General features: G+C 57.1%; 11 protein-coding genes across 11 annotated transcripts; 5 read left to right on the top strand and 6 right to left on the bottom strand.

The window, feature by feature from the left end:
• Positions 1–365: 365 nt before the first annotated feature.
• C7974DRAFT_434060 (adenylyl cyclase-associated protein) lies at positions 366–2,133 on the bottom strand (the record flags this gene model as incomplete). The annotated part of the gene is made up of 3 exons (XM_046144969.1): positions 366–797; positions 842–1,946; positions 2,090–2,133. The coding sequence occupies 3 exons, from the start codon at positions 2,131–2,133 to the stop codon at positions 366–368; spliced, it is 1,581 nt and encodes a 526-aa protein (XP_045997298.1).
• A 281-nt stretch (positions 2,134–2,414) lies between these two features.
• C7974DRAFT_394677 (Ribokinase-like protein) lies at positions 2,415–3,877 on the top strand. Its single transcript, XM_046141908.1, has 2 exons — positions 2,415–3,002; positions 3,047–3,877. The coding sequence occupies exons 1-2, from the start codon at positions 2,687–2,689 to the stop codon at positions 3,775–3,777; spliced, it is 1,047 nt and encodes a 348-aa protein (XP_045997299.1). The 5' UTR covers positions 2,415–2,686; the 3' UTR covers positions 3,778–3,877.
• On the bottom strand, positions 3,854–4,402 carry C7974DRAFT_394679 (uncharacterized protein). Its single transcript, XM_046141909.1, has 3 exons — positions 4,347–4,402; positions 4,095–4,277; positions 3,854–4,005 (listed from the first exon to the last, which is right to left on the bottom strand). Exons 1-3 carry the CDS (start codon positions 4,367–4,369, stop codon positions 3,951–3,953), a joined length of 261 nt encoding a protein of 86 aa, XP_045997300.1. The 5' UTR covers positions 4,370–4,402; the 3' UTR covers positions 3,854–3,950.
• Positions 4,403–4,517: 115 nt separating this feature from the next.
• On the top strand, positions 4,518–5,928 carry C7974DRAFT_188506 (ribonuclease III domain-containing protein). The gene has a single exon (XM_046136535.1). It carries the CDS (start codon positions 4,575–4,577, stop codon positions 5,790–5,792), a length of 1,218 nt encoding a protein of 405 aa, XP_045997301.1. The 5' UTR covers positions 4,518–4,574; the 3' UTR covers positions 5,793–5,928.
• A 506-nt stretch (positions 5,929–6,434) lies between these two features.
• Positions 6,435–8,818, bottom strand: C7974DRAFT_188504 (kinase-like domain-containing protein). Its single transcript, XM_046136534.1, has one exon. It carries the CDS (start codon positions 8,530–8,532, stop codon positions 6,589–6,591), a length of 1,944 nt encoding a protein of 647 aa, XP_045997302.1. The 5' UTR covers positions 8,533–8,818; the 3' UTR covers positions 6,435–6,588.
• A 1,754-nt stretch (positions 8,819–10,572) lies between these two features.
• C7974DRAFT_434064 (uncharacterized protein) lies at positions 10,573–11,647 on the top strand (the record flags this gene model as incomplete). Its single annotated transcript, XM_046144970.1, has 2 exons — positions 10,573–11,216; positions 11,263–11,647. 2 exons carry the CDS (start codon positions 10,573–10,575, stop codon positions 11,645–11,647), a joined length of 1,029 nt encoding a protein of 342 aa, XP_045997303.1.
• A 385-nt stretch (positions 11,648–12,032) lies between these two features.
• On the top strand, positions 12,033–13,809 carry C7974DRAFT_336124 (pyridoxal phosphate-dependent transferase). The gene is made up of 3 exons (XM_046139185.1): positions 12,033–12,279; positions 12,448–13,039; positions 13,099–13,809. The coding sequence occupies exons 1-3, from the start codon at positions 12,156–12,158 to the stop codon at positions 13,745–13,747; spliced, it is 1,365 nt and encodes a 454-aa protein (XP_045997304.1). The 5' UTR covers positions 12,033–12,155; the 3' UTR covers positions 13,748–13,809.
• Positions 13,810–13,924: 115 nt separating this feature from the next.
• C7974DRAFT_394685 (armadillo-type protein) lies at positions 13,925–17,792 on the bottom strand. The gene is made up of 5 exons (XM_046141910.1): positions 17,359–17,792; positions 14,434–17,302; positions 14,359–14,383; positions 14,259–14,305; positions 13,925–14,202 (listed from the first exon to the last, which is right to left on the bottom strand). The coding sequence occupies exons 1-5, from the start codon at positions 17,541–17,543 to the stop codon at positions 14,137–14,139; spliced, it is 3,192 nt and encodes a 1,063-aa protein (XP_045997305.1). The 5' UTR covers positions 17,544–17,792; the 3' UTR covers positions 13,925–14,136.
• Positions 17,793–19,449: 1,657 nt separating this feature from the next.
• C7974DRAFT_394689 (Alpha/Beta hydrolase protein) lies at positions 19,450–21,617 on the bottom strand. Its single transcript, XM_046141911.1, has 2 exons — positions 20,755–21,617; positions 19,450–20,705 (listed from the first exon to the last, which is right to left on the bottom strand). The coding sequence occupies exons 1-2, from the start codon at positions 21,294–21,296 to the stop codon at positions 19,688–19,690; spliced, it is 1,560 nt and encodes a 519-aa protein (XP_045997306.1). The 5' UTR covers positions 21,297–21,617; the 3' UTR covers positions 19,450–19,687.
• A 3-nt stretch (positions 21,618–21,620) lies between these two features.
• Positions 21,621–22,986, top strand: C7974DRAFT_394690 (NAD-dependent epimerase/dehydratase-like protein). The gene has a single exon (XM_046141912.1). It carries the CDS (start codon positions 21,893–21,895, stop codon positions 22,847–22,849), a length of 957 nt encoding a protein of 318 aa, XP_045997307.1. The 5' UTR covers positions 21,621–21,892; the 3' UTR covers positions 22,850–22,986.
• C7974DRAFT_472310 (phospholipase/carboxylesterase family protein-like protein) lies at positions 22,962–24,171 on the bottom strand (the record flags this gene model as incomplete). Its single annotated transcript, XM_046146535.1, has 1 exon — positions 22,962–24,171. The coding sequence occupies one exon, from the start codon at positions 24,169–24,171 to the stop codon at positions 23,236–23,238; it is 936 nt and encodes a 311-aa protein (XP_045997308.1). The 3' UTR covers positions 22,962–23,235.
• Between the last annotated feature and the right edge of the window lie 1,125 nt (positions 24,172–25,296).

Consider the following 25,296-nt stretch of genomic DNA (forward strand, 5'->3'; position numbering starts at 1 on the left):
TTGGGGACGTATGTAGGACTGCTAGCTCGCTGCCTGGCACTGACAGCCGCTGGTGGTGCTTGAGCGGTCGGCACGACTGAGGTCTGGCGAACACTGGCCGTGGATGGCTCCCCGTGCTCGACCATTTCGTGGTCGAAAGAGGTCCGACCCGTGGTGTACGCATGTCTTCCTGCATCAGTGTGAATAGCTTGGGTAGGTAAGGCACAGCACAGCACACCAGAGCCCAAAAGACGGGAGCAAATCGAGAGAAACGCGTAACGTGCGGTGCGCGATTACTACATCGCAACTCTACATCTACGCAACCCTCGCTCCCAACAAACTCTCGTATCGTACTTCCGCCATGCTACACTCCCCGTCTACACCGCCTAACCAGCATGCTCGACAATCTCACTCACCACCTTGCCGTCCTGAATGAAACTGCGAATCTGCTCTGGGAGCGGGTTCTCCTTGTAGTCGTCGTCCACGGGGAGATTGATGTTGATGCTGGAGCACTTGGAGGTGAAAATCTCCGTGTTCTGGCTGTCCTTGCCGAGGTAGATGGTCGCGCCGTCGACCTGGTCGAGGAGGACGGTGGGCAGGGTGCCGATGACCTGCAGGGCGAAGTTGGGGCACTTGATGACGTCCACAGAAGACACGAGCGAGTCGATGATGATCGAGGTGCGGGATGAGTTGTCGATGGAGATGGCGTTTGCTTTGCCGCTGATGCGGATGGTGGTGTTCTTGCAGCGCGAGATGAGGACTGAGTGGTTGATTTCGGCGTCGAACTCGATGATGTCGCCGGGGCTGTCGAAGTTATCCTGGGGAGTTAGCTTAATCTCAACAGTCCACACACACAACTCACGATGATCCACTTGTTGCCATCCAGCTCCTTCTTCGGCGGCTTCTTGGTGCGCATTGTGTCGGGCTTCCGCGGGGGCGCAGGGCTCTTGCCGCGCAGGGAGCTGTTGCTGTCGCTGCGCGTGGGAACCGGCGCCTGTGCTCGCAATGACGGGTTCTTATGTGTCATCTGGCTTTGGTCGACCTTCTTCAGCCCCCGTGTGACATCAGCGCCCTTGTTAAGGTCGTCGAACATGGCACTCATGTCGGGCGCGGCCTTCTTGGCTGGCGGGGCTGCTCCAGGGGGCGGAGGCGGGCCTGGTGGCGGCGGCGGGCCGGGCGGAGGCGGGATGCCGCCCGCTGGCGGTGGTGGCGGTGGTGGTGGAACTGCACCGGCGGCTGGGCCTGAGGCGCCCGCGACCTGCTTGGCGGCCTCCTTTGCGTCGATTCCGTTGCTGTTCCAGGCGACGCCGCTGGGGTGGTGCTTCTTCGCGTACTCGGCGAGGGCCTTGAAGAGCTTGTAGTAGGCCTGCACCCACTCGACGTTCGTCTTGTCGGGCTTGTCGCGGTACTCCTTGAGCACCTTGTTGCCGTACATCTGGGCGCCGCCGAACAGCTCGGTGATGTACTCGTGCGGCTTGGGGCCGCCGCCGCCGCCGATGGTGACCCAGCCCAGCGACCCCACGCCGTCAGCGACCATGGACAGCGGGTCCTTGAGGGCCGGGTCGCCGCCGCGGCTGGTCTGGCGCACCTCGTCGGTCTTCTCCATCGAGGCCTGCAGGTCCTTCAGGAAGCCCATGATGGTCTGGTCGTCGGGCTTCTTCGCCTTGTTGGCGATGGTCAGGAAGGTGCGCTGGGCGGCGAAGGCGCCCTCGACGGCCTTGGACTGCGTCTCGATGACGGTGCCCAGCTTGCGGCTCAGGTCCAGCCACGTCTTCAGCTCGGTGCGCACCAGCTCGTCGAAGGCGGCCACGGACGGCGGCAGCTCGACGGCCTGCGGCGCGGGCGCGGCGGGCGCGGCGGGCACAGCGCCAACGGCCACGGTGGCAGGGGCGGCGCTGCGGGAGCTCTCGTCGGCAGAGAACGACGACGAGGCAATGTCCTCCAGACGGGAGGTGGCGGCCTCGAGCCTGCGAATCATCGACGTCAGCACTCCGTCGGCCTTCCTGTGTCCGTCCGGACGCAGGCCGCTCGCGCAGCGCTCAGCGGCACTCATGGCGGTGCGGTGGGCGGTGCGGTGGACGGTGGTGGGAGGAGCGGTAGGGATACACACCGCTTTATTAACGTGGTCAAGCTATTCATATTGTTCTGGGCCATGGCGGCGGGGAAGGCACTGCTCGTGCAGGGAAGGCGTGTGCTACGGCCAGGAGCTCGGGAAGGTGACAGACAACGGCCAGCTGCAGCGTGTGCGCGCGTTGTGCGCTGGGGCGCTTTCAGACAGGATCGGCAGAGCGACGGAGCGTTGGACGGGCCCGTGTGCGGCAGATGGAGAGCTGCGGCCTGGACAATGCGACAGAGGTACGTATTCCGGTCAAGGAGTCGTCGGTACAGCTGCTCCCTCAGGCGGATCGCCTGCCACGGCCCACGTTGGCGCTAGTGCTGCAGGCCCGCCACGCCGGAGCTCCCTGCATCAGCGCCGCGGGGGTCTGTGAATGGTCGGGTTCCACGACACCTGAATCTTGAGTCTGCTCCACGAACGCTTCGGGGGCGGCCATCTCACGTACAGCTGTGCCGGTGCCAATCTCAGCGGCCGACAGTCTCTCCAAACAGCGGCCCCGCAAGCAGTCGGCACAATCACGAATGCTCCGAAGTCGCTGATAAGACGTCTTCCAGAGCAGCAGAAAGCTTGCAGCACCAACAAACAAACACCATGGCAAACATGACTTCGACTATCGACTTCTGCACGCTGGGCATGTTCATCATTGACGAGATTGAGTTTGCCCCGCCAAAGCCCCCGGTCAAAGACATTGTCGGTGGCGCCGGCTCCTACTCTGCACTCGGCGCCCGTATCTTCTCGCCGCCCCCGCAGTCGAGAAGCGTTGGCTGGATCGTAGACTGCGGGTCCGACTTCCCTGCTGAGCTGCGAGACTACATTGCGTCATGGGAGAGCGGTGCGCTGGTCCGTGAGACACCTGACCGACTGACCACTCGCGGGTGGAACGGGTACGGAGACAACGAGCACAGGGGTACGTAGCCCCTCAGCGCGAGGTGGCACATCTGACCGCTGCAGCATTCCGGTACTTGACTCCGAAGCTTCGCGTCACTCACGAAGACGTCAAGGATACGGACCTGTTGTGGGCCAAGTCGTTCCACCTGATTTGCTCCCCTGCGAGGTGCATAGAGCTCGTCAAGAATATCCTGGAACTGCGTGTCGTAGCTTCTCCCACGACCGAGCGCCCGCAATTCATCTGGGAGCCGGTGCCAGATCTTTGCACGCCTGGAGAGTTTGAGAACTGCCTGGAGGCACTCAAGCACGTGGATGTCGTGAGCCCCAACCATGGTGAGCTCGGCGGCTTCTTCGGCGAATCGACCGACGCAGAGCAACATGTCAACTTTCGCCTCATCGAGTCACTCTGTGAGCAGTGGCTGGACAGTGGGATAGGGCCCAATGGCAGCGGCGGCATTGTGTTGAGGAGCGGGAAAGACGGGTGTCTGGTGGCGCGTCGCGGCTCGCAGAAGTGGCTGCCTGCGTACCACCAGAACAGCGAGAAGGTGGTGGACCCTACTGGCGGCGGCAATGGCTTCTTGGGCGGGTTAGCAGTCGGGTTAGTTCGCAATGGCGGCGTTGCGGAGCTCGAGGAGGCTGCGGCGTGGGGCGCGGTATCAGCAAGCCTTGCAATTGAGCAGGTGGGCATGCCGGTGCTGGCACACAGCGCGCAGGGCGAGACGTGGAACGGGATTCGGGTCGAGGAAAGACTCGCAGAGTTCAAACAGAGGCTTGGTAGATATGTACAGCCGTAATGCGCATTGGTTGTGTGGTATGGCGGAAATGTGGTTATGGTGGTTGTGTTATGGTGGTGATGTGGTTATGTGGTTATGTGGTTATGTGGTATGGTGGTTATTGTGGTTATGTGGTATGGTGGTTATTGTGGTTATACTGTTATGGTGGCCCTACTCTCCTGTCCTGCCCTGTCCTACTGCCCCTGCTCCTTCAGCTTCTTCTCGTGCTCGACAATCTGCCTGCTCCAGCTGCGCGGGTTAGCGGTGGTCTGCAAAGCAAAGCGCAGCGACTATGAGCTATGAACTCATCGTCACCTGCAAGTGGACGGCGGACGTACTAGCGACTGGGGAAGAAGCGGCCCTGCTCGGGCATCTTGTCGCGGTACTCGCGCTGCGCGGAGACGGTCCAGGCCATGCCGACGATGCTGACGAGGACGAGGCCGACGACGGCGGTGTTGCCCTTCCAGTTGTTGGGCTGCGCATACCAACCGCCGGATGGCGACCAGACGTGCTTGGGGTATCTGCGGGCGTCAGCGGGCGGCGAGGCATTGGCGGGCGGCGCGGCGGGCAGCACTGCGGGCGGCACTCACGGGATCTTGCCTCCTCCGCCCATGGTGAAGAGTGGCTGTGGGTATGGCTGGGGTGGGTGGGCGGCTGCTTGGGGTGCGGTCGGCGTGCTGTGAGGGCTCCCGCTAAGGCGGTCTTGGCGCCTCCCAAATTCTCAGAGCGACGGGCGCGACGAGACGAGACGACAACGAGCCCGCCCGCCGCCCGCCGCCCCTCCGCCTCACCTTCGTCCACGCCGGGTCCGCGTCTCAATGCAGCGGCTTCCTCTGTCGCGGTGTGCCGCGCAGGCCTCACAATGGCCGCCCGCCCCGTCGCGCTGCCTCTACGCCGCCCAGCGGTCCATCACAGCCCGCCGTCACGGGACACCGACACAGACACGCAGCCAGACGACGACATCGATGGCCCGTGACGCCCTGGGCGAGCTGCCCGCCGCCTCGTCGCTGCCCGCCCCTCGCGCGCCCAAGAAGCGGCCGCCGCCCGCGCGCCTCGAGAAGCTGCCGTCCCCACACCCCAGCGCCGCCGAGCGCAGCATCAAGCTGCACGCCCTGCGCAGCCGTCTGTCGCTGCCGCAGCGCTTCCCGCTGCAGACGCTCGCCCGCACGCTCGTCCACCCCTCGGCCGACGCCAATCCCGCCTTCAACAACGGCTCGCTGTCCATCCTCGGCCGCCATCTGCTCGGCTACTACACCACCGAGTGGCTCATGTGCAACTACCCGCGCCTGCCCATGGCCGTCGTCTTTGCCGCCGTCGACGCCTACGTCGGCCCGCGCGCCCTGGCCACCGTCGCCAGCGAATGGGGCATTGAGGCCGCCGCTGAGCCCGGCGGCGAGGTCGACCCGGGGCTGCTGCAGTTCCGCCGCATCCAGGCGGGCGCCGACCTGCCCGCCGCCCTGCGTCGCCAGGCCCCGTGGAGCTGGAACGTCACCACCACCCACAAGATCATGAAGACGGACGAGTTCGGCTCCGACCACGCCGCCCCGGCCGCCCATTCCCTCAGCGGCACCCCCGTGCCCACCGAGCTGGCCGCCCAGTCCTTCGTGCGCGCCCTCGTCGGCGCCCTGCACCTGCAGCTCGGCGCGCCCCTCGTCAAGCGCTTCTTCCGCAGCCACTTCACCAGCCGCCACCTCGACCTGAGCACGCTCTTCGACTTCCGCACACCCACCCATGACCTCTCGCGCCTGTGTGCACGCGAGGGCTTCGAGTCGCCCGTCGCCCGTCTCATTTCGGAAACGGGTCGCCTGAGCAGACACCCCGTGTTCGTCGTCGGCGTGTACAGCGGCAAGGACAAGCTGGGCGAGGGCGCAGGGAGCTCGCTCGACGAGGCCCGCACACGTGCCGCCGCCGCCGCGCTCAAGGCCTGGTATCTGTACCAGCCGCTTGACGTCACGGTGCCAAGCAGCACAGAGGGCGAGCTGGACACATCCAAGTGGCGCCCCAACTTCATCGACTGCGGTGAAGTTATCGTGTAGACGAACCCCGGCGCATTGAGAGATTTTAGCATGGACTGTACGCTTAGATGACTCGCATCTTCTTCACCTGTACACTTTGGCAGACGGCTTGGACGAACGCAGCGGAGAGCGGGCAGCGCATAACGGAGCAGAACAGACGGACAGAACAGGACGATACAGAGCAAGGAGCGCTGAGCTAAGCTGGGCGAAGCACGGAGCAGAGCAGAGCAGAGCAGACGCAGCACAATACGAGACATACAGCACCCCCTCGGCCGCACCTCAGTGCCGCATATTCTAGCCGCCACAGCATGTACCATACGTGACCCCACTCGGACAGACCCCCGAGATGGCCACCTTTTGTAAAGAATACCAAGACGACGTTGCATCCCCATTGTCTCTCCATCGCATGTGAACGCCCGACTGCTGACGCCGCGCTTGATAGGGTAGGGTGTGGAAGTGTACACGTGACATGTCAGGAGCACCAGTGCAGACAAGACAAAACAGTCCCATGTCTAAGTGTGTATGTATGTACAGGAGAATATGCTAAGCCAGCCGCTGGAGTGATAAAGAGACGCCAGAACGAGCAAGAAAAAGGGGGTATCATCGCGCGTGGCGGACGGGGGGGTCGTTCGCGCGTGTTGCTGCTGCGCCGGTTGTGGGGGGAATGCAAGGAGATGGTGGGGATCGGGACTCTTGTCCTCTCGCTCTCAGAACCGGGGAATCTCTCAGCTCTCGCTCTCTCAACTCTCTCAGCTCTCGCTCTCAGAGCTCTCGGCTCTCACTCTCAGAACTCTCACCTCTCGCCTCAAACCCACCCTCACCACCCACCCGCCGGATCCAGCTTCCGCGACTGCTGCGAGAAATACCCGTCAAACACACTCAACTCGGGCCTCCGCGGCGGCGACCCGCGCCTCATCTTCACCGCCTCGCCATCGCCCATCCCGCCCCCCAGCGCCTGCCCACTATACCCGCCGCCGTCGAGACTGCGCCGCCGCCCGCCCGCCACCTTGCCCGTCCCCACACTCCCCATGATGACGCTCATCTTAACCCGCTCCTTCGGCCGCGCCGCCACCATGCGCTCCACGATGCCCAGCCACTCGGCCTCGGCCCTGAGCTGCCGGAGCCGCCGCCCCGACCCCGTGGCGCCCGCGCGCAGCCCCGCGTTCGTCGACGCCACGAGCCGCGTGCGCCAGCTCCCCACCCGGTCCAGGTGCGCGTGGAACGACGCGTCGTGCGTCGAGCCCGCCCGGTACTGCGTAAACGCCGCCAGGCTCTGGTTCTGCGCCACCGTGAGCACCGCGAGGAACACGCAGCCCAGCGCGAACACGTCCGCGGGCCGCTTGGCGCGCGACACGATCGCCTCCGGGGCTGCGTAGATGTATGACTGGTCCGAAAGCGAGGCGGAGAGCGTGTCCGGGCGCGACGGCGGCGCGGGCGTCGCCGGGCTGAGCGTCCCCGTCGTGGTGCCCAGTTCAAAGGGCGCGAGCAGGATGTGCGAGTTGTGCACGAGGATCTTGCGCGGGCGGATCGCCCGGTGGCAGATGGAGTGCGCGTGCAGGTATTCCAGCGCCGAGGCGAGGTCGTACATCCAGTCGACGAGCAGGCGGGAGCGCGAGGGGTCGCAGCCGGGCATGGCGAGGTAGTCGTCGAGGCTGCACTGGGCCTTCTCGACCACGATGCCCACGTGACTTGGCTGCGCGTACGAGCAGAGTAAGCGAGCTATGTTCTTGTGGTCCAGCTGCCTGAAGCGGGAGATCTGGTCCAGCAGCGCGGCTTTCTGCGAGGGCCGCGTGGTAACAAAGCGCTTCCGCACCAGGACCCGGTCGTCGCTGCCGCCCAGCAAGCGCACCTGATCGACGCTCTTCTCCGAGTTCTTCGAGATGCGGATGAAGCCCTCGGACAGCAGCGGCACCGTCTCGCGCGCCACGAAATCCACATGGCTGCCGTTCAGCGGCATTTCCTTTGCCGTCGCGCGCCACTGCTCGTCGACGACTTTGCGCGCATTTGCGACGATGCCCTGCAGCCGGTCCTCCGGGAACGGCAGGCTCTCGTCGCGCAGGTCGAAGAAGGATGCTTGCCGCCACGACGCGACGTCGTCACACACATACAGCAGAATCGCGAGACGCGGATTGGACAGCGTCCACTGCCAGATTCTCTTGATCTGGCCCGCATCCCAGCCCTGTTTTCGACAGAGATCATAAAACCACCCGGAGAGCGACTGGCCCTGCGAAGACAGCGCGGACGTGTTGATGAAGCCGTGCACGAGCGGGGTCAGAGGAGCCACGGGCTGACGATACGGGTTGGGCGAGCCGGGAAAAGTCGAGCTTGATGGTGTAGGGTACTCTGAGGTTTGGTAGGGATCGCCGACCACCGAGGCGGGCGGAGACAGGGGGACGAATCCTGCCATGGGCTTGATAGGCCGCAAAGGTTGTGGCGCGATTGGAGTCGGCGTGGTCGACCGGCTGGTGTATGGTGTGGTGCGCGGTGGACTGTGATTGGGTGACACTCGTGGCGACTTGCTCGAGGCCACCGAATTTGGACTCATCATTACATTAGACCAAGGATTGTTGTTTGTCGTGGTGGGTGTAGCACTTCGGCTGGTTGATGTGGATACCGAAGAAGCTGTCGGAGACGAAGGTCCGCGGTTGAACCAAGCTGGCTCTTCGTGCAAATTGACCATGGAAATCGTATGCGACAAACTGTACTGCGGCTTATGGTGGTCTCCAGGTGTTCGCCATGGCGAGTTGGAGGTGTGCTGCATCGTCAACACGTTTCCTGGTGTTCGTATGGAGCGAGGTGGTGCTAGACAAGCAACGTGACCGCTGTGATTCAATGTAGAGCACAGCAGCTAACTCAACCTGAATAGCTATCGCCAAAGTCTATCCAGCATTCCCAGATTAAGATTGTGAAAACAATAACTGAGATTGAAAAGACGTTGGGCGCAAATGCCGCAATCACCAGGAGAAGTACTGGGGCAGGACCCGGGTCAAGACGACGCTCCCCGAGGGTTGGTAAGGCTGACCTCCATCAACAGCGCAGAGGCTTTTGATGTGCTGGCAGCGAGTCGCCCGCATTTTGTGCCACATTAGTAGCAGGTAACAATATATGTCCGTAGGCTTGCGTGTTGGGCGAATGCAAACTGGGCAGCATCGCACCGTTAGGGCATAGTCACATGCACGCGAACGTGGCCACCTGAGACTCGCCTCTTGCGCAAGAGAGCGACTTGTGCGTATGTTCGCAGGCAGTCAACTCTCTGTGGTGCCAGATCACCCAGGGACTCGTGTGTAGCGCGCGAGCCGTCCCGACGGTGACTCCGCCGCAACCGTCATTCGTGATGGTGGGTGAGGCTGCCGATTTGCTGCAGGATCAAGGCTGCAGTGTTACGAGCACGTGCATGTCTTGGTGCAGGACTGTCCTGCTCGACGGCTCAGAGGGACCCAGTGTTCCCGACGAGGTGGAGGGTCTTGAGTGTTGGTTACTCGGTGATCCACAAGCACTAAGCCACAACAATCAGCGTCACCTGCTCACCGTATCTTCTCGGCACGCAACGGCGGGGGCTTCGGTTGTCCATGACTGCGGAGATTCGACGATTGAGGAGGTCGTTGTTTCGTGTCAGCGTGTCGAGGACAGCGGATGCTTATCAGCATACGGAGCTCGTGGAAGCATCTCTCCGTTAGGCAGGCTTTACTACCGACAATGAGGGGTGTTGGGACGCGGCCACGCTACTGAAGATCCCACCGCTTACGGACCCATATTCTAGGAAGGTAGACGACTGCGATGCACGACGTGAAGTCGAGCAAGAGGCAGAGTTGAACGATGATAGAACGGAATATTTACGTCCGTGCGCTCAACAATGCAACTCTTGCATGCTGACCACCCTTCACCACCTCCATTCAACCATTCCAGAGCTCTGATCACGGCTCTTGACAGTTTGTAGGAATACATGAAGCACTCTGGATGTTTGACTTGCACGGCACGAGCATCCCCAGTAATATGAGGACCTCCAGAGCCGAGTCCAACAACTCATCCATGGAGCCAAGAACGCCTGACAGCTTTGCGCTTATTGGCAAGAACGACAGCGGAGATTTGCGATGATATGGAGACCACCTACGGTGATTGCCGCAGTGGCTCAACACCCTTGAGACGACCGTGGCGCGTACGACGGGGTCCACGGCACACGTGTGAGGGTGAAACCAAGCTCCCGGTAGAGCTCGGTAAGAACTTCAGCCGCAATTCTGATTGGCTACACGATCCTGGCCTCCAAAGCGCCCGACACGGAGCCTCAACACCAACCGTCTCAAGGGGCAGACCATCGTCATGCCTACTCCGGTCGCGTTCTTGCACGAAGAAACTTTCGCTTGGTCTCCGCCAGTGGAGTCTTAGGCTATGCTAATTCCGGACGCTGCTGAGAAACGCATAGCAGAATTCCGTGTCACCTGTCGCAGACTCGCGCAGCGCCGGTCTCATACGTGTAATGGCATTTCCGTCCAGGCTTGGTGCTGCTTCTTCAGTAGGATCCCAATTTCTGCTCACGTCATTGGAAGACCACCGTCGGACGCTCCAAGACAGTGGTTCCGTTCTTTGCCGCTGAGCCACTTTCTTATACACGTTTGTGCCAGGTTGTTGCTACTAATGACTCCCAGACAGAGCTGGTTTCTCACGGGCCGTTTCTAACTCTACACTCCTTCTTTCTTTTCTAAGCTTCGCTGCTAGGCACTCTCTTCTAGTACGCTGCTGGCCGGCTTGTCACTTCATACTAACAACTTTAATCAACCTTTCGGATTTAATATCGGTCTTCAGCATGTTGTTTAAGACCGTTGCTCTGGGTGGGCTGCTCGCTGCTGGACACGTAGCAGCCATCAAGCTGGGCGAGATCAACGCTGTCCTTCGACGAAGCGAAGACCTGGAGGATGTACTTCGACGCGACTCTGGGCTTCTCGCTACCCTTACACAACGGCAGGACGCCAACCCCGCCGATACCGCGCCATTGGCTTCATTAACACCAGCATCTGGAGATGCTTCGAAGGCGAATCTGGCAAAGTGGGAGGCAGACACAAAAGCAGCTTGCATGCAGACATTGGGGAATCTCAACGGCAAAGCCTCAAACCCGAGTGGTATTGCGGTCTGCTATAATGTACCTTTCCTGGACAACTCTACTGGTGTGTTCCAGGCCGAGCTTCGAATGTACAACGTATCAGCGCCCATCAATCCGTGGCAGAGCGTCACTGCTGCCGATGTCAGCATGACACTGTCGTATCTGGGTGCTACAGTCCAAGCGATGAACATGACCAACGTAAAGCGAGAGATCGGCGAAGCTCAGATTGAAGCAAGGTGGAGCGATGGAACTCTGGTCCAGCGACAAACCATCACCATGATGACCGAGCTGAAGACGCTCATGTATGTCGGCAAGATCAACTCCAACTTGATGGGCCCGGCTATGACAAGGTATGTGGATAGAGCGCGGAGCATGACCACCACTAATACGTTGCAGCGAGGCCCTCCAGCCGTTGCTCGTCCCTCAGATCGACCTCGCCGCACGTAACCCTGCGACGAATGAGGACGTCACCACCACCCTCTCTAACAAAGAGGCTCGCTTTGTCAACGGCGTCTTCGCTCAGAAGGCTGCGGACAACGCACCTTCCAATGCCGACCCAACTGCTGCTGCCGCCGCTACTTCTGCTGTGTTCCTGGCCGCACCTTTCGTTGTCCCCGGCACAGCTCTCGCTTTCTTCCCCATCGGCTTGGTCGTGACCGGCATCTGGACCGTGTTCTTCATCCTTTCCGTAGGCCTAGGCACATTCGGTCGCATTCAATTCCGCGACCAGTACAGGAGACGCATGGCCGCGGAGAAGGCCAGAAGCGTGCGCACGATCTAATACAGTAAACCAGAACGTTCCTTACGAGTACTCTTTCCATAGACATTGTACATAATTAACATCCTGGCGATGCACTCAAGAATGCAGGAATGAGCCGGAATTGACGGGCGATAGGCCCTGTCCATATGATTTTATTGATGGAGCACGAAAAATATAGGTGTATTTTTCGTGCTCTGTCAATAAAATCATATGGACAGGGCCTATATTAGAAGTACATCAATACAAAATTGAAAACAATCGGTCATCATGAGCGAGGTGGACTCATTGTGATATAAGACTCACACTCAAGATACCGTGGATAGCCGATGCAGCATTTCTATTGGTCCGGAGCGGCATTATCATGATGCTGGTCCGCGAACGGCTACCCGGCCCCACTAAAACACCACGCCCTACAAGTCTGTGCCTCCTACATGTATGACTGCATTGCAATTCAGGATGCCTGAGTCACTTCTAGAAGTATACAAATAGAGACGGAATTGCCACTTTATATCTACAATACAACTACAAGATGGGCTCGATCACAGAAAACACCCTGGCATTGCCTGTGAGGCAAAAGGATGGCGTTAAGTTTGGAAAAGAGCTCAGGGAGAAGGACTTCATGTTTGAAAAGGGCTACTTGAATCTCAATCATGGTAAGTGATGGTGTTACTCCACGTACCGCAGCCTATCAATTCCAACGACCATCGGCCTCGAACTCCATCAAAAGCAATATCGAGAATCGAGAGTCAAGCAATTCATGCTCTGTTCAAATGTCTCCATCCTCAAAGAGTGTTCATCAGCACCCCTGACACCACCACCAGGCTCTTTCGGGACCTACCCCCGCTCTGTCCGCGACACCCTGCGCTCCTTCCAGGACGCCGCGGAAGCGCGCCCCGACGACTTCATCCGGTACAAGTACCCAACCCACCTGAACGCCTCCCGCGCCGCCATCGCCGACCTCATCAACGCACCCCCCAAAACCGTCGTCTTCGTGCCCAACGCCACATCCGGCGTCAACACGGTCCTGCGCAACCTGGCCTTCGAGGACGGCGACCACATCCTGTACTTCGCTACCATCTACAGGGGCTGCGACTTGACCGTGCAGTACATCACCGAGACCACGCCTGCGCAGAGCGCGCGCGTCGAGTACACGTACCCCGTGGAAGACGACTGGCTCGTCGAAGCGTTCAAGCAGAAAGTGCGCGATGTGCAGCGTGCGGGCGGCAGGGTCAAGGTGGCCATCTTCGACACCGTGGTGAGTATGCCGGGCGTGCGCGTCCCGTTTGAGCAGCTCACGGCGGTGTGCAAAGAGCTGGGCGTGCTGAGCTTGGTGGACGCGGCGCACGGCGTTGGGCATGTGGAACTGGATGTGGGGAGGTTCGATCCCGATTTCCTGACGAGCAATTGTCACAAGTGAGTATTTCCTTTACCATGTCGCTTGGTGTAGAGAGTGACGGCTGATGGGTGGATAGATGGCTCCATGTGCCCCGTGGCTGTGCCACGCTGTACGTGCCAGTGCGCAACCAGCACCTCATCCGCTCGACCCTGCCCACGTCCTGGGGCTTCAAGAACCTAGACTTAGTTCCCAATACTGTCGACCCCAAAGGCGCGTTCGGCGGCACCGTTGACTCGGAGTTCGTTGGCAACTTCGAGTTTGTCGGCACCATCGATAGTTCGCCCTACTTGTGCATTCCGAAAGCACTGGAATGGCGCAAGAGCATCGGCGGCGAAAAAGTCATCATGGAGTACTGCACGAAGCTTGCTCAGAACGCGGGACAGCTTGTTGCCAAGGCGCTGGGCACGGATATGCTGGACAATAAGACGAAGACGATGAGCCAGTGCTGCATGTCGATGGTGCGCTTGCCGGTCGATGCTGAGAGGGTGCAGCAGGTGAGCGAGAAAGCGGGGCTGGACAAGGCGGTTGCAGGGAAAGCAGTCACCACTTGGTTGCTTGAGACGATGTGTAAGGACTACAACACGTTCTTGCAGACGCTGTACTACGATGGTGCGTGGTGGGCGAGGTTGAGTGGGCAGGTCTACCTCGAGCTCAGTGACTTCGAGAGTGTGGTAGCCCCGTTGAAAGAGCTGTGCGAGAGGGCGAACAAAGGCGAGTGGGCTTAGCCTGTCGGAAAGGAGTGATGCAGTAGGCCAGTAGGAAAAAAATTGACCGGCTTACTTTAGAACTCGCAACGTGATGTAGAACGTGATTACGCACTTTGAAAGTAGAAGGCTGGGGGCTAGGGCGTAGGTGTGCCTATCAAAGACCAGGCAAAAACATCACTGCAGGTAGAAAACTTGTTTGTGAAGTGTTGTGGGAATCTATTTCTATCTGCAACGATATCGAACCGCAAATTGCGCGGGCTGTCGAAGCAAAAACGTCGCAAATTTTGGAATCCAGACGCCAGCCATGACCACTGCTACCCTCATTATCGTAGGCAAACTCTAAGCCTGGTATGCATGCACCGTAACAGTCATGAAGAACAAAGAAAGACTTTTCGGGGGCGATACGTTTAGTCGTCCTCGTCGGAGAAGACCTCCTCACCACGCTTGCGGCGGGCCATGCGGTCCTTCTTCTTCTGCAATGGGAATTAGTAAATGTGATGTTGATGTCATGGAGTAGAGATAACCGTACCTTGCGCATCTCGGCGGAGGTGAGCTTCTTCTTCTTCTCAGTAGCAGCTGGAACGAGGTCAGTAGATGAACACAATTAGAGCAAAGATAGCTCTTCTTACCGATCTTGTTGCCCATAGCATCGAACTGTGATGATGTTAGTATGTTTATGTATGTGTAGATGTCGATGTACTAACCTTCTCCTCCTCGTCACCCTTCTCGGTGAGACGGGGACCGGCACCCTGACCCTGAACCCAGTTGTGACCGGAAGGAGTCATCTTGCCGTCCAGGACAGCCCAGACTTCCTCAGTGAGATCCTTGGTGAACTCAGCCGAGTGAGTAATGATGATAACACCACCCTCGAAAGACTTGATAGCCTTGGACAGAGCACCGAGAGAGTCACGGTCGAGGTAGTTGGTGGGCTCGTCAAGGACGATCAAGTGGGGACGTTGCCACGAGCAAGCAGCAAGGACGACCTTGACACGCTGACCACCGGACAGACCGCGCATACGCGAGTGAGAAACAAGCTCAGCGTCGAGACCGAAGTTGGCGCAGTGAGACTCAATCTCCTTACGGACGAGAGGACGGAACTGACCAGAGGCAAGGGCCTCCTTCTGATCGACCTCGGCGACCATCTTGGCGTGGGAAGCCATGATCTCGGTACGGGGAATCCATGCGTTGTCAGCGGACATCATGGGTGTCCACTTCTCGTTCTTCATGCCGACGTTGTCACCGAGGGCGAAAGAGCACTCGTACTCGTAGGAGTTCTTGAACTTCCTGCGAGAGTTGATGCCAATGACACGACGCTGTGTGCCCTCGATCTTGTAGATCTTGTCCATGGCCTTCTCGTCCTCCTCGGTGACGATCTTGTTGGCACGGTCCATGGTCTCACGGTCCTCACCGGTCTGGAAACGCCACTGGATGTACTCAGAGGGTGTCGAGTCGAGGTGGTGATCAATGTGAGCGAAAGCGTGCTGCTTGATGTAGGCAATACGGATGTTCTCGTGGTGGTAGATCTCACCGGAGGTGGGGACGAGCTCACCAGTCAGGACGTTGACAAGAGTGGACTTTCCGGCACCGTTGGGACCAATGACGGCAATACGGGAGTTGAGCGAGCACTGGAAGGTGACGTCGGCAATCTGGGGCTTCGAGGTACCCTCGTACTGGAAGCTCATGTTGGTGGCACGGAGGATAGCCTTGGCCTTGGTCTTGACACCCTCAAGGAAACCGGGCTCGGGGAACTTGAACTCCATGTCGGAAGCGCTGAGCTCGTGGTAAGACTTGGCAGAGGGCACGCGCTTGACGAACTCGTCAAGGTTACCTCTGTAACGCTTGAGCTTGAAACGCTCGTAGTGAACAACGTGCTGAATGATGTTGTTCAGGAACTTGCTGTCGTGGGAAATGACGATGGATGTGCAAGGGGAGGTGGTGAGGTAGTCCTCGAGCCACTTGACGTTCTTGACGTCCAAGTGGTTGGTGGGCTCGTCGAGGAGAAGAATGTCGGGCTTCTCGAAGACGGCACGAGCGAGCGCAAGCTTCATCTTCCAGCCACCGGAGAGGGCGGTAATGGGACCGCTGATCTGCTCCTGGGTGAAGTTGAACTCCCTGAGGGTAGCCTCAATGCTCTCCTGGGAATCCTGGATACCGACATCGCGGAGCTTCATGACAGTCCAGCCGATGGTAGTCATCTCAGTATCGGCAGAGTCCAAGTCGTGCTCAACGTAGACAGTCTTGACCTCGTTCTGCTTGGGGAAACCCTCGACCTGCTCGTTGTTGATAGCGCGCATGAGAGTGGTCTTACCAGAACCGTTGGGTCCGAGAAGACCGTAACGCTGGCCACGCTTCAAGCGGAGGTGAGTCTGGTTGAGCAGAATCTTGGCACCGTAGGCCAAGTTGAATGTGCAGTTGCAAAGGTCCTCGCCCTCCTCCTCATCGGGCTCGGCGACGTCCTCAGCAGCAGAAGCTGGGAGAGACCTCTTGCGGAGGCTCTCGGTGATATCCTTGGACTCCTCGTCGCCGACAAGAACAGCGATGAAAGGACCGGCGTTAGCCAGCCAGTTCAGGGGCTCGTAGTCCTTCTCGTCGATGAGCTGACCACCGATGGCACCAGCGTATTCGAGAACAGGAGTGAACCTGTCATCAAGCTTGAACTTGGAGGGAAGGACAGCCTTGAGGTTGCCAGCAATAGTGGCAATGTCACCGTACCTCTCAAGCTCGGGAATCTTGCCATCCTTAACGGCACCAACACGGATCAGGGTGTCGAGCGCCTGGCGAGTCTTCTCACGAGCCTCAGGGTCAGCGAGGTTGTCGTGGTTCTTCTCAAGAGCGGGCATGAGCTTGGGCAAGAAAGCGGCGACAATCTGGGGGTCCTCGACAAGCTTGCACATGTTGTCGATGATGACAGCGGTCTTACGCTTGATAGCAGTCTCGCGCTCAACGAGACCACGCTCAAGAAGAGGAACCATGATAGCCAGTGTAGGCTCGTGGACATCAGTGACGAAAGTGGTAGCACCGAGCAAGTGAACGGTCTCGGGGACGTTCTCAGGCTTGGAGATACACTTGATAAGCTCGGGAATGAAGCGCTCGATATCCTTGTTGGAGATCAAGGAGCAGAGCTTCTCCATGGTACCGTAGGCAGCCTTCTTGACGTCGGCCTTGGTGTCCCACATAGCACCAGAGATGACGGGGATCAAGTCAGGGACACGGAAAGCCATCTGGGCGGGCGCAGAGGCGGTGAGTGTCTCGATGCACTTGAGGTCGGTCATCTTCTCGGGCCACTTCTGAGCGGTCTCGAGCGAGTGTGAAAGGTGGGGGATGATGGCCTTGACAGCGTTGGGGTTGGCAGCGGCGACGATGGCCTCGGCGGCGGTCTGAGCAGCAACCTTGACGCCGGACATCTTGTCGCCAACAGCGGCGAGGACGTTGGGCAGAAGGGCAACGAGGAAGGGCTCGACGGCGGCGGAGACCTGGGAGTGCTGGGCGATAGCACGGATGGCATCGAGGGCACGCTCGCGAGCGACGGCATCCTTCTTGTTGCTGAGCTGCTTCTTCAGAAGGTCGACAGCCCTAGGGGTTTGTTAGCAAATGCTCGTCGAAGCAGAATCGACAGGAGGTCCACGTACTTGGTGGGGGCATCGGCCTCCTCGATGTCACCGTTGATGAAGGTGGCGATCGAGGCAGCAGAAGAGTTAATCTCATCCTGCGCCTTGGAGATGGTGAGCTTGCCGAGGAGCTCCTCGAGGACCTTGACGGCCTTCGAGTTCTCGCTCTTGACGGCAGAGGCGTCGTGCAGAGCTGCGGGAGCCATGTTGTTTGAGAGGGGTGGTGGTTGAGGGTTGGAAAAAAGAGGGCGGCGGTCCTCTTATACGGATAAGCGAAGGCGGGCGGGGCCTAAAAACCTTTCGGTGAAAAGATAGACGCAAGTCTACCGGGGTATCAAATCGCACAGCGCGAGAAATGTGACAGACAGCTCTCTATACAGCTGGAATCACACAGGGAACTTTTTTTGGTGGCCCTGAGAATAAGGGAGTGGACTGAAAGACGAAGCAAAAAACCCCTCCACGTTCTTATATCGGTGGGATGTGGGTGGACACAAAATTTCACACCGACGCACGGCCCTCGATAGGCTAGCGCGTGCGTGGCGCTCCTTCCACAACCGGGCGAAGTTCGCCCACGCTGGAACATCTACGCCAATTAGCGCCGGCAGAGCGCTGCTGAAGTTTTCAAGCTGCTCCAGCGTCTCCAGTTATGCCGCTTGCCACAATGTAATTCGCATTGCAAGGCTGTTCTGTTGTTGCTTGAGGCCATGTTCAGCCCACGCTGTAGCGAGCGAATCCATTTGTGGCAAAAATAAAGTACAGTATGCGCGCTCACCGCCTTGTTCGAGGCTAGCCCAACACCCAACCCAACAAACCGAGGGTCGCGGATTATGCAGCGAGTTTCAGGAACCTGCAGCATCTTCGGCGGTATGGTCCCTTGCACGACCATGGTGCTCTCACCGACTTCGCAACGATGCAAGGACGAAGAGACAGGAGCGTCCAGCCACAGTGACAAAGCCAGCCTTACTACGTAGTCACCCTTTACGCGTAGGTGTGGCAGAATGCTTGCCGAGCGCGATGTATGTCGCCGCTCTACGCTACGGCCGCCAGCGGAGGCTCTTTTCGTGCAGGACCGCCCTTCGTACCTAGGTATGTACAGATGAACAAGTGGCGTTCAGTCGCAACCTCGTCACAGTTGTCACAGTGATGTAGCACTTGACCGGATATCCGACATCACTTTGCGCTCCTGGTCGGGGGTGATGTAAGGCCTGGCCTAGATCATGCCTCTTCCGTCGTTCTTTACATTGTTTCGTTGGTTCGGCGCTTGCGCTTGCAGACCCTCTTTGTGCTCCGGAGACTTCGGTGAGTGGCCGCTCGAATTTGTTCCTGCACCCTTCTAGCGCGGCTTCGAATCGCCATCAAACTAGCATGATGAACCTTGTGTCTAAAATCATCAAAAGATCATCATAACTATCTTTTAACACTATACTTATCTTCCAAATGATTCCTCTGGCTTACTATTGCAGCGCCATGGCGTCCGCGTCCAAGCTCATAGCACGTTCCGCTCCCTACAGGAGTAGCACAGGGCGCTGAGCAGCGTTTCCTTCAAGGCCGCGATTTCCTTATCGATATACCCCAGAGTGCCTCCGCATCATGTTCTCCACAGTGCGCTTGCACCGATTGGTCGTGTGGATATGACGTGCAGGTTGATGGCGCATCGTCGAAGAATGACACAGATTCCGGGGAACCTTCAGTATGGCTTACCTCGCCGTGCTTCAACACCTCATATTTGCCCTACTGTCGTTGCTGTTATCATTGAGTCCTTCACATAGTTTCGAGTCCGAGACAGCCTGGCCACACGTCTCAAAGCTGGGGAAATACTAATTATACACGGTAAGCTATCTTAGTTCGAGCTCTTTCAACGAAAAGCTATGAAGGGGACAGTCTCAATCTTGATGCATGTGATGATCTGGTAATGAAGAAGATGACTTCAGGCGACTGTATAAACGGTCGCGTATATAGTCATCGAGCAGAGCGCCAGCTTTCGCAGTTCACACTGTGTTCATCTGATGATCTCGATAAAGACCCCATCGAGAACATGCTGCCGTGACATACTTTGAAGACTTAGCTGTCTGTGGCTCTCCACTAAGACGAGCACACACCCGTTTAGGAATATGACAAGAGCTGGGCTTGACAAAGCAGCTGAACACCTACTGAGAACTATCTAATCCTAGTGTCAGAAAAATGATCAGGAGCTGGTACACTCAGGGGTTAGCACTGGTAAGGTTTTGGACACAGGACGCTAGTTTGTTGACACCGTCATCTATTCATCCTTATACGACTCATTACCAACGGTCATCTGTCATCTATCATCACAATAACATTACGTAAATTGGCATCCTTCACCCCATCTCTAAAATGTTGGTGGCTTAGGAAGTCCATTTGGCACCAACCCGTTGCACGGTGCCTCCAAATCAGCCTCCTTAATCGGCTGCACCGCCTGGTTCTTGTACCCGAACAACACCGCCTCACCAGTCGGCTCATACGCCTCCCAGCCCGCCTTGGATAACCCGTTCACCGGGTCCTCCGCGAACGCAACCCAGTAGTCCTGCATTGCCTCGCTCACAGCGAACTCAAGAGCCGTAGAGTTGCTGCGGGCAATGTTGTGCGTGCCGAAAACAAGTGGCAAGTCAGACTGGTGGTACGCACCCTCCCACGGCTGCGGAGCAATGTTGGAGAAGTTTCCGGCGTACAGGTAGCGGAATGAGGTAGAGTTGGAGGCGAACCTGTCGTGCGTTGTCTGCACGGTCGGGCAGAGGAAGAAGCCCAGAGTGATGGAGTCGGCGGCCGCTGGATCGGGGCCGTAGGTACGGTTGTAGGGCAGGAAGGGAGTGCCTTCGTCCACGGTGGTACCCATGATGGCGGGCTTGCGGGTGTAGTTCCCAGCAAGAGCGCGCGCAGTGTAGTTGCTGAACCTAGTGCGGTTGTCGATGATTGGGTTGAATGTTAGGCCGGGGGTTGTGCCGTTATCGGAGCGGGTCTTGAGGAAGGAGATGATCTCCCTGAAGGGCACGTTTCGGAGACATTCAATTTCAGCTGTGCCATTCAAGCTACCACAGCCCAGGGAAGTGGCGACAGATGTGAAGTTGGTGTGATCTGGGTCCCTAGAGGTGAGGTCCAGGAATGATGTTCCAGAGTGCATAATCAGAGAGGAGACAATTGGATCCTCAGGGTAGGCGAAGTTGTAGTTGTCGACAGAGACAGCACCCGCAGATTGTCCCCAGAGAGTGATGCGTTCTGGATCACCACCAAAGTTGGCGATGTTGTCACGAATCCACTCTAGTGCTAAACGCTGGTCAAGCAGTCCAAGGTTCTGCTCATCATCTGCAAGGCCTGCCGCATTGGGCTGTCCAAAGATGCCCAGGCGATATCTGTGATCGAGGTTAGCTTGTTCTGAATGATGCAGGAAATTATACTCACTGTATGCCAACAACAATGTGCTTTCCGCTCCTTTGGATCCATCGGCTGGGATCTTGGTAAGGCACAGTGGAGGCACCCGTCTGGAAAGAGCCGCCATGGATCCACGCAAGGACAGGCAGCTTCTCCTCGGTCTCATAGACTTCTTCCGTGCAGTTGCCTTGATCGCCGTCCTTCTTCCATGGCGCCCATACGTTGACAGTCAGACAGTCTTCGCCGGTATAGTTCCTTGGTGTGATGACGAATTCAGGCGCGTCGGTGAGCCAAACATTGTCCGTGTTGCCTTCAAACTGGGGACAGGCAGGACCAAAGTTGCTGGCATCAAGTGTTCCATTCTCTTTCGTCTTTGGGATCGCTGGCAACCAACGACGCTTTCCCAGGGGCTGCTCAGCGAAGGGCACTCCAAGGAAGTGAGCAACATTTGGTGTAATTGAATCAACCGCACCCTGCACTGTGCCAGACGTCGTCTCGATTTTCAGCGAGTCAACAGCATGCGCAATTGGCAATTGGGCGAAGCCTAACAGTGCGGCGATAACGAGAGCCATCTTGAAATCGAAGGACAATTGAGAAATGCACTGAGGCCCTCATCGTGGAGGTGCTCAGCCTTTTGTTGATCCACCGCCCCTATGGAGGCGGCGGATCGACATCAGGCTTGCGAGCGGCTTCATCGAAAATCCATCGAAATCGCGGTGTTCGATCCACATTGAGCTTGACCGCGGCACGAGAAGAGGAAGGTCAGCCACCGGGCCTGAACCGGGCCGACCTAGCCTGCGACCGTGCTGGTTTATGCGGAAAAGTGTGAGGGAAATTGCCACAACGACGCGACCACAATGCAGTGCAATGTTGGATTTATAAAGAAGTTTAGGTACATGCATCGCGGCGAAGGTCCGTGATGTGGAAATCGTTTCTGACATCTTTCGGACCGACCACCGAGATGCCGACCCCGCGCTTCCTGGCGGCTATCCCCACCTTTTCCACCATCCCACTCGTTCCAAGTCGGGGTTCTCGCCGACGGAGAAACATCATAAGCCGTAGCTGTGGCTCAAATTCCGTTGCTTTGATCAGACCCTGTGCGTAAACCCTACACACATCTTACGAACATTAGCACCAACAAGCAGAACCCTGTACACGAGTCAGCAATATGAGGGTTGTCATCACCGGAGCCGGCGGCTTTGTCGGCCAGATTCTAGCGCAGAAGCTCATCGAGACCGACTCTTCCACATCACTAGTCCTGGCCGACGTTAAGGAGCCACCAAATCCGACGGCGTCGAAGGACGTGAAGACTATTGCGGCAGACTTGACAGATCCCGCGGCGGTCGACGTACTGTTTGAGCAAGCGCCAGATGCGGTGTATATACTGCACGGCATCATGTCGAGTGGTTCGGAAGCCAACCTCGGTCTGGGGCTGAAAGTCAATTTTGACAGCGTGAGGCATCTGATCGATGTCGCTCGCGTCAAACAGCCTGGTGTCAAGATCGTCTTCACAAGTTCTTGTGCGGTCTTTGGCCGTGCGGCTGTCAAGAACGTGGCAACCGAAACAGACATTGTGCCCATGCCTGAGAGCAGCTATGGCACACAAAAGCTCATGATCGAGTTCCTGGTCAACGACTACTCCCGCCGAGGTCTTATCGATGGACGTGTGGTCCGCCTGCCGACCGTATTCGTACGAGCTGGAGCTCCTACAGCAGCGGCGTCGTCTTTCGTCTCTGGAATTGTACGCGAGCCTGTCAATGGGGAGGACTCTGTGCTTCCAGTCGACCCCAAGATCGGCATTTGGTTGACATCGCCACGTGCTCTGGCCATCAATCTTGTACACGCCATCAAGGTACCGGCCGAGAAATTTGGTCACTTCCGACAAGTGCTGCTTCCTGGCTACACAGCGACGAGCGGTGAGATCCTAGACGCTTTGGAGAAGGTTGCTGGAAAGGAGGTTCGGTCACGAGTCACAGAGAAGATAGACGAGGGTATCCAGAAAATCGTATTGAGTTGGCCGGCGAAGTACGACACGGCAAGAGCAAAAGAGCTTGGCTTTACGGAAGATGTTGGTTTGGAGCAGACCATCAAAGATTTCATCGAAGGCGAGAAGCAGAAGAAGTAAGATGATGAATTGAGTAGTGCATGCACGAAGCTAGACACTCACATGAATATAATGTCCGCACGCACTCTCTCCTTCCACATACGACCATAGGACGTTGAAAACAAGGCTTCCCGTTCGCTCAGCCCTATTTAAGCAACGTACCGGTGGATTAGTACTCAGGTGGGTGACCACTGGGGAATCCCCACTGTTGTATGTATTCTTTTTGCACGTTCCCAGATGTAGAATTTTTTGTTGTTTGGTGGAGCTCGACAGTTGGCCGAGGCGCAATCACCAATCATTATTTGTATGTTGCCCCACTTTAATAAGTATCTGTTCGCCTCCTCTTCACGACCTAACCTGATGCCGCACATTGATCTACACACATGGACCAGAGCATTGCACGACACTTAATCGGCATTGACCTTCCAGCCCTCGAGATTCCCTAGGAATCTGATGATATCCCGTAGCATTTCATCCGAGTACCAGTGACCGAGGCCTTCATACTCTTTCCAGTCAACTTTGATGTCTATACTTCGCAAAAAATCCGCGGCTGATCTTCCTAGCTCACATGGTACCTTCTCATCCTCTTCCCCATGTCCCATGAAGACTGGTATTGACTGCACAGAACATAGCTGATCACCACCCCATTCTTCAGCTTCGGCTTGTAGCTCTTCACGTAGCCACTCAATTGCCATCTCGAATTTTGAATCACTCTTTGTAAAGTCGTTCTCGTCTCGCTCGAACATGTCTTCGCCGTCGTCGTCAGGGCCTACTAGCGGATCTGTCTTGCCATATGATAAATCCTCTATGCAATCATGCATCCCCTTGCGAAACGGCAAATAGGCACACATGCCCACCAATCCCCCAAATGCCTCACCCTGCCATAAAAGCGTTGAAACAAGGCTAGCTGCACACCCTTGGCTGAGCCCCATGATAGCTACGTTTTTTGCCCCGATGGTCTCGATCTCTTGCCTCAACAATTCATGAATGTAAATGCTCGTCTCCCGTAGTCCTTGAACTTGTAGATGCTGCTTGAGTTCCGGTTGTATTGGAGACCAATTGTCGAACCACTGATGTGTGAGGCTGCGGTTGAACACAACGGCACGGCGGAGAGGTGCGGTCGGGAAGATGAGCTTGGTGTTTGGAAAATGATCTCGGAAACATTTCTGGGGCTTTACGGTCGTTGTCGAATGAGGGGTTGTAGTGTGCGAATCCGAGGAGACTGTATGCGATAGAAGAGGCTCGGCGAACTTCTGGGCTGTAGAGCCACGACCATGGAAGACGATCAAGGTCGTCTCATGTTTTTGTGAAGGTGAGACGATGACAGGTGGCGTGTAAGACATTTTACTTGGCTTTGAAGATATCATTGTTGGAGATATTTGTAGCTAGGACGGTGACTTGGAAGGTTCAGGTCAAGTTGCTTTGAACGGCTGCAGGCGTACTTTCATGTCAGCCGTTATTCGACTCACTACCTAGCCGCCAAGCCCTTAGCGCTCGCGATTGTCTCCGCCCCACACCTGCCTGAGTGATATCATTGTTCGATAATCCTGGTGGCTGGATCAGGCAACTACTGTGCCTCAAGTTTCCAACAACATTGCGTCTCAGCATACTCGTCATTGGTGAACCTAGCTTTAGGCACCATTGCTAGTGCGCGTATGTCTATGTGTGTGGTTGCCTGATGGGAATCAATCTGATTTTGTCACTTCTTTTGATTTTCCAAACATTACTTTCACTTCATACATAGGTAGCTGATTTGTCTGATCTTGGATGATATCAAAATCCATCAAAATCTAGCCGCCTCAGCAACGAAGAACAAAGGAGAAGACGATGCTAGATAGGTATATATAAATTAGATCGTCATATTAGTACGATGTACGAAACTTTAAACGATTCCTTCGTTTCCCTTCATCCACCACTTCCTTCATTTGCTCTGCAGCCCAAAGATCCGGTATGGACGTCTACTTGAGCAACGCTTCTCACACTAGAGGTCTAGCAAACGAGCCTTGTGGGCGCTGTTCAATTTAGCTGGAAGCACAAGATCTCATAGCGCCCCCCCCCCCCCCCCCCCCCCGGTCCCACTTGATTAAGAAGTTCCCTTTGACCAAGGCTGCGCTATCACAACCGTCTGACGTCTCGTTCATACCAAATTTGGTCTGCCCATCAACTACGACATTAACAGTCACAAACCTAGAATGGTGACCGCCCTCAAGAACATTGCTGCCACCAAGTGTGTTCCGCCGTCGGACAAATTTGCAAAACTGGTGGCGGCCAGCCTTGATCGTAGGACGTGGTGATGCATTCGTCCAGACTACTGACTGTAGTATCTACATGCCCAACATTAGTACAGTTGTTCATGTTTGCGAAATTGCGGATCTTGCGAAACAAGTAGAGCGTACTGCCATAAGTGACTGACTACAGAATGTTGTTGAAGGAGGGGCAGTCTCGGAGAAGCGTGGGCTAGGCACTGG

Source organism: Boeremia exigua, assembly GCF_020726555.1.
Source record: "Boeremia exigua strain MPI-SDFR-AT-0100 chromosome Unknown C7974scaffold_6, whole genome shotgun sequence".
In the NCBI taxonomy this organism is placed as follows: Eukaryota; Fungi; Ascomycota; class Dothideomycetes; order Pleosporales; family Didymellaceae; genus Boeremia; species Boeremia exigua.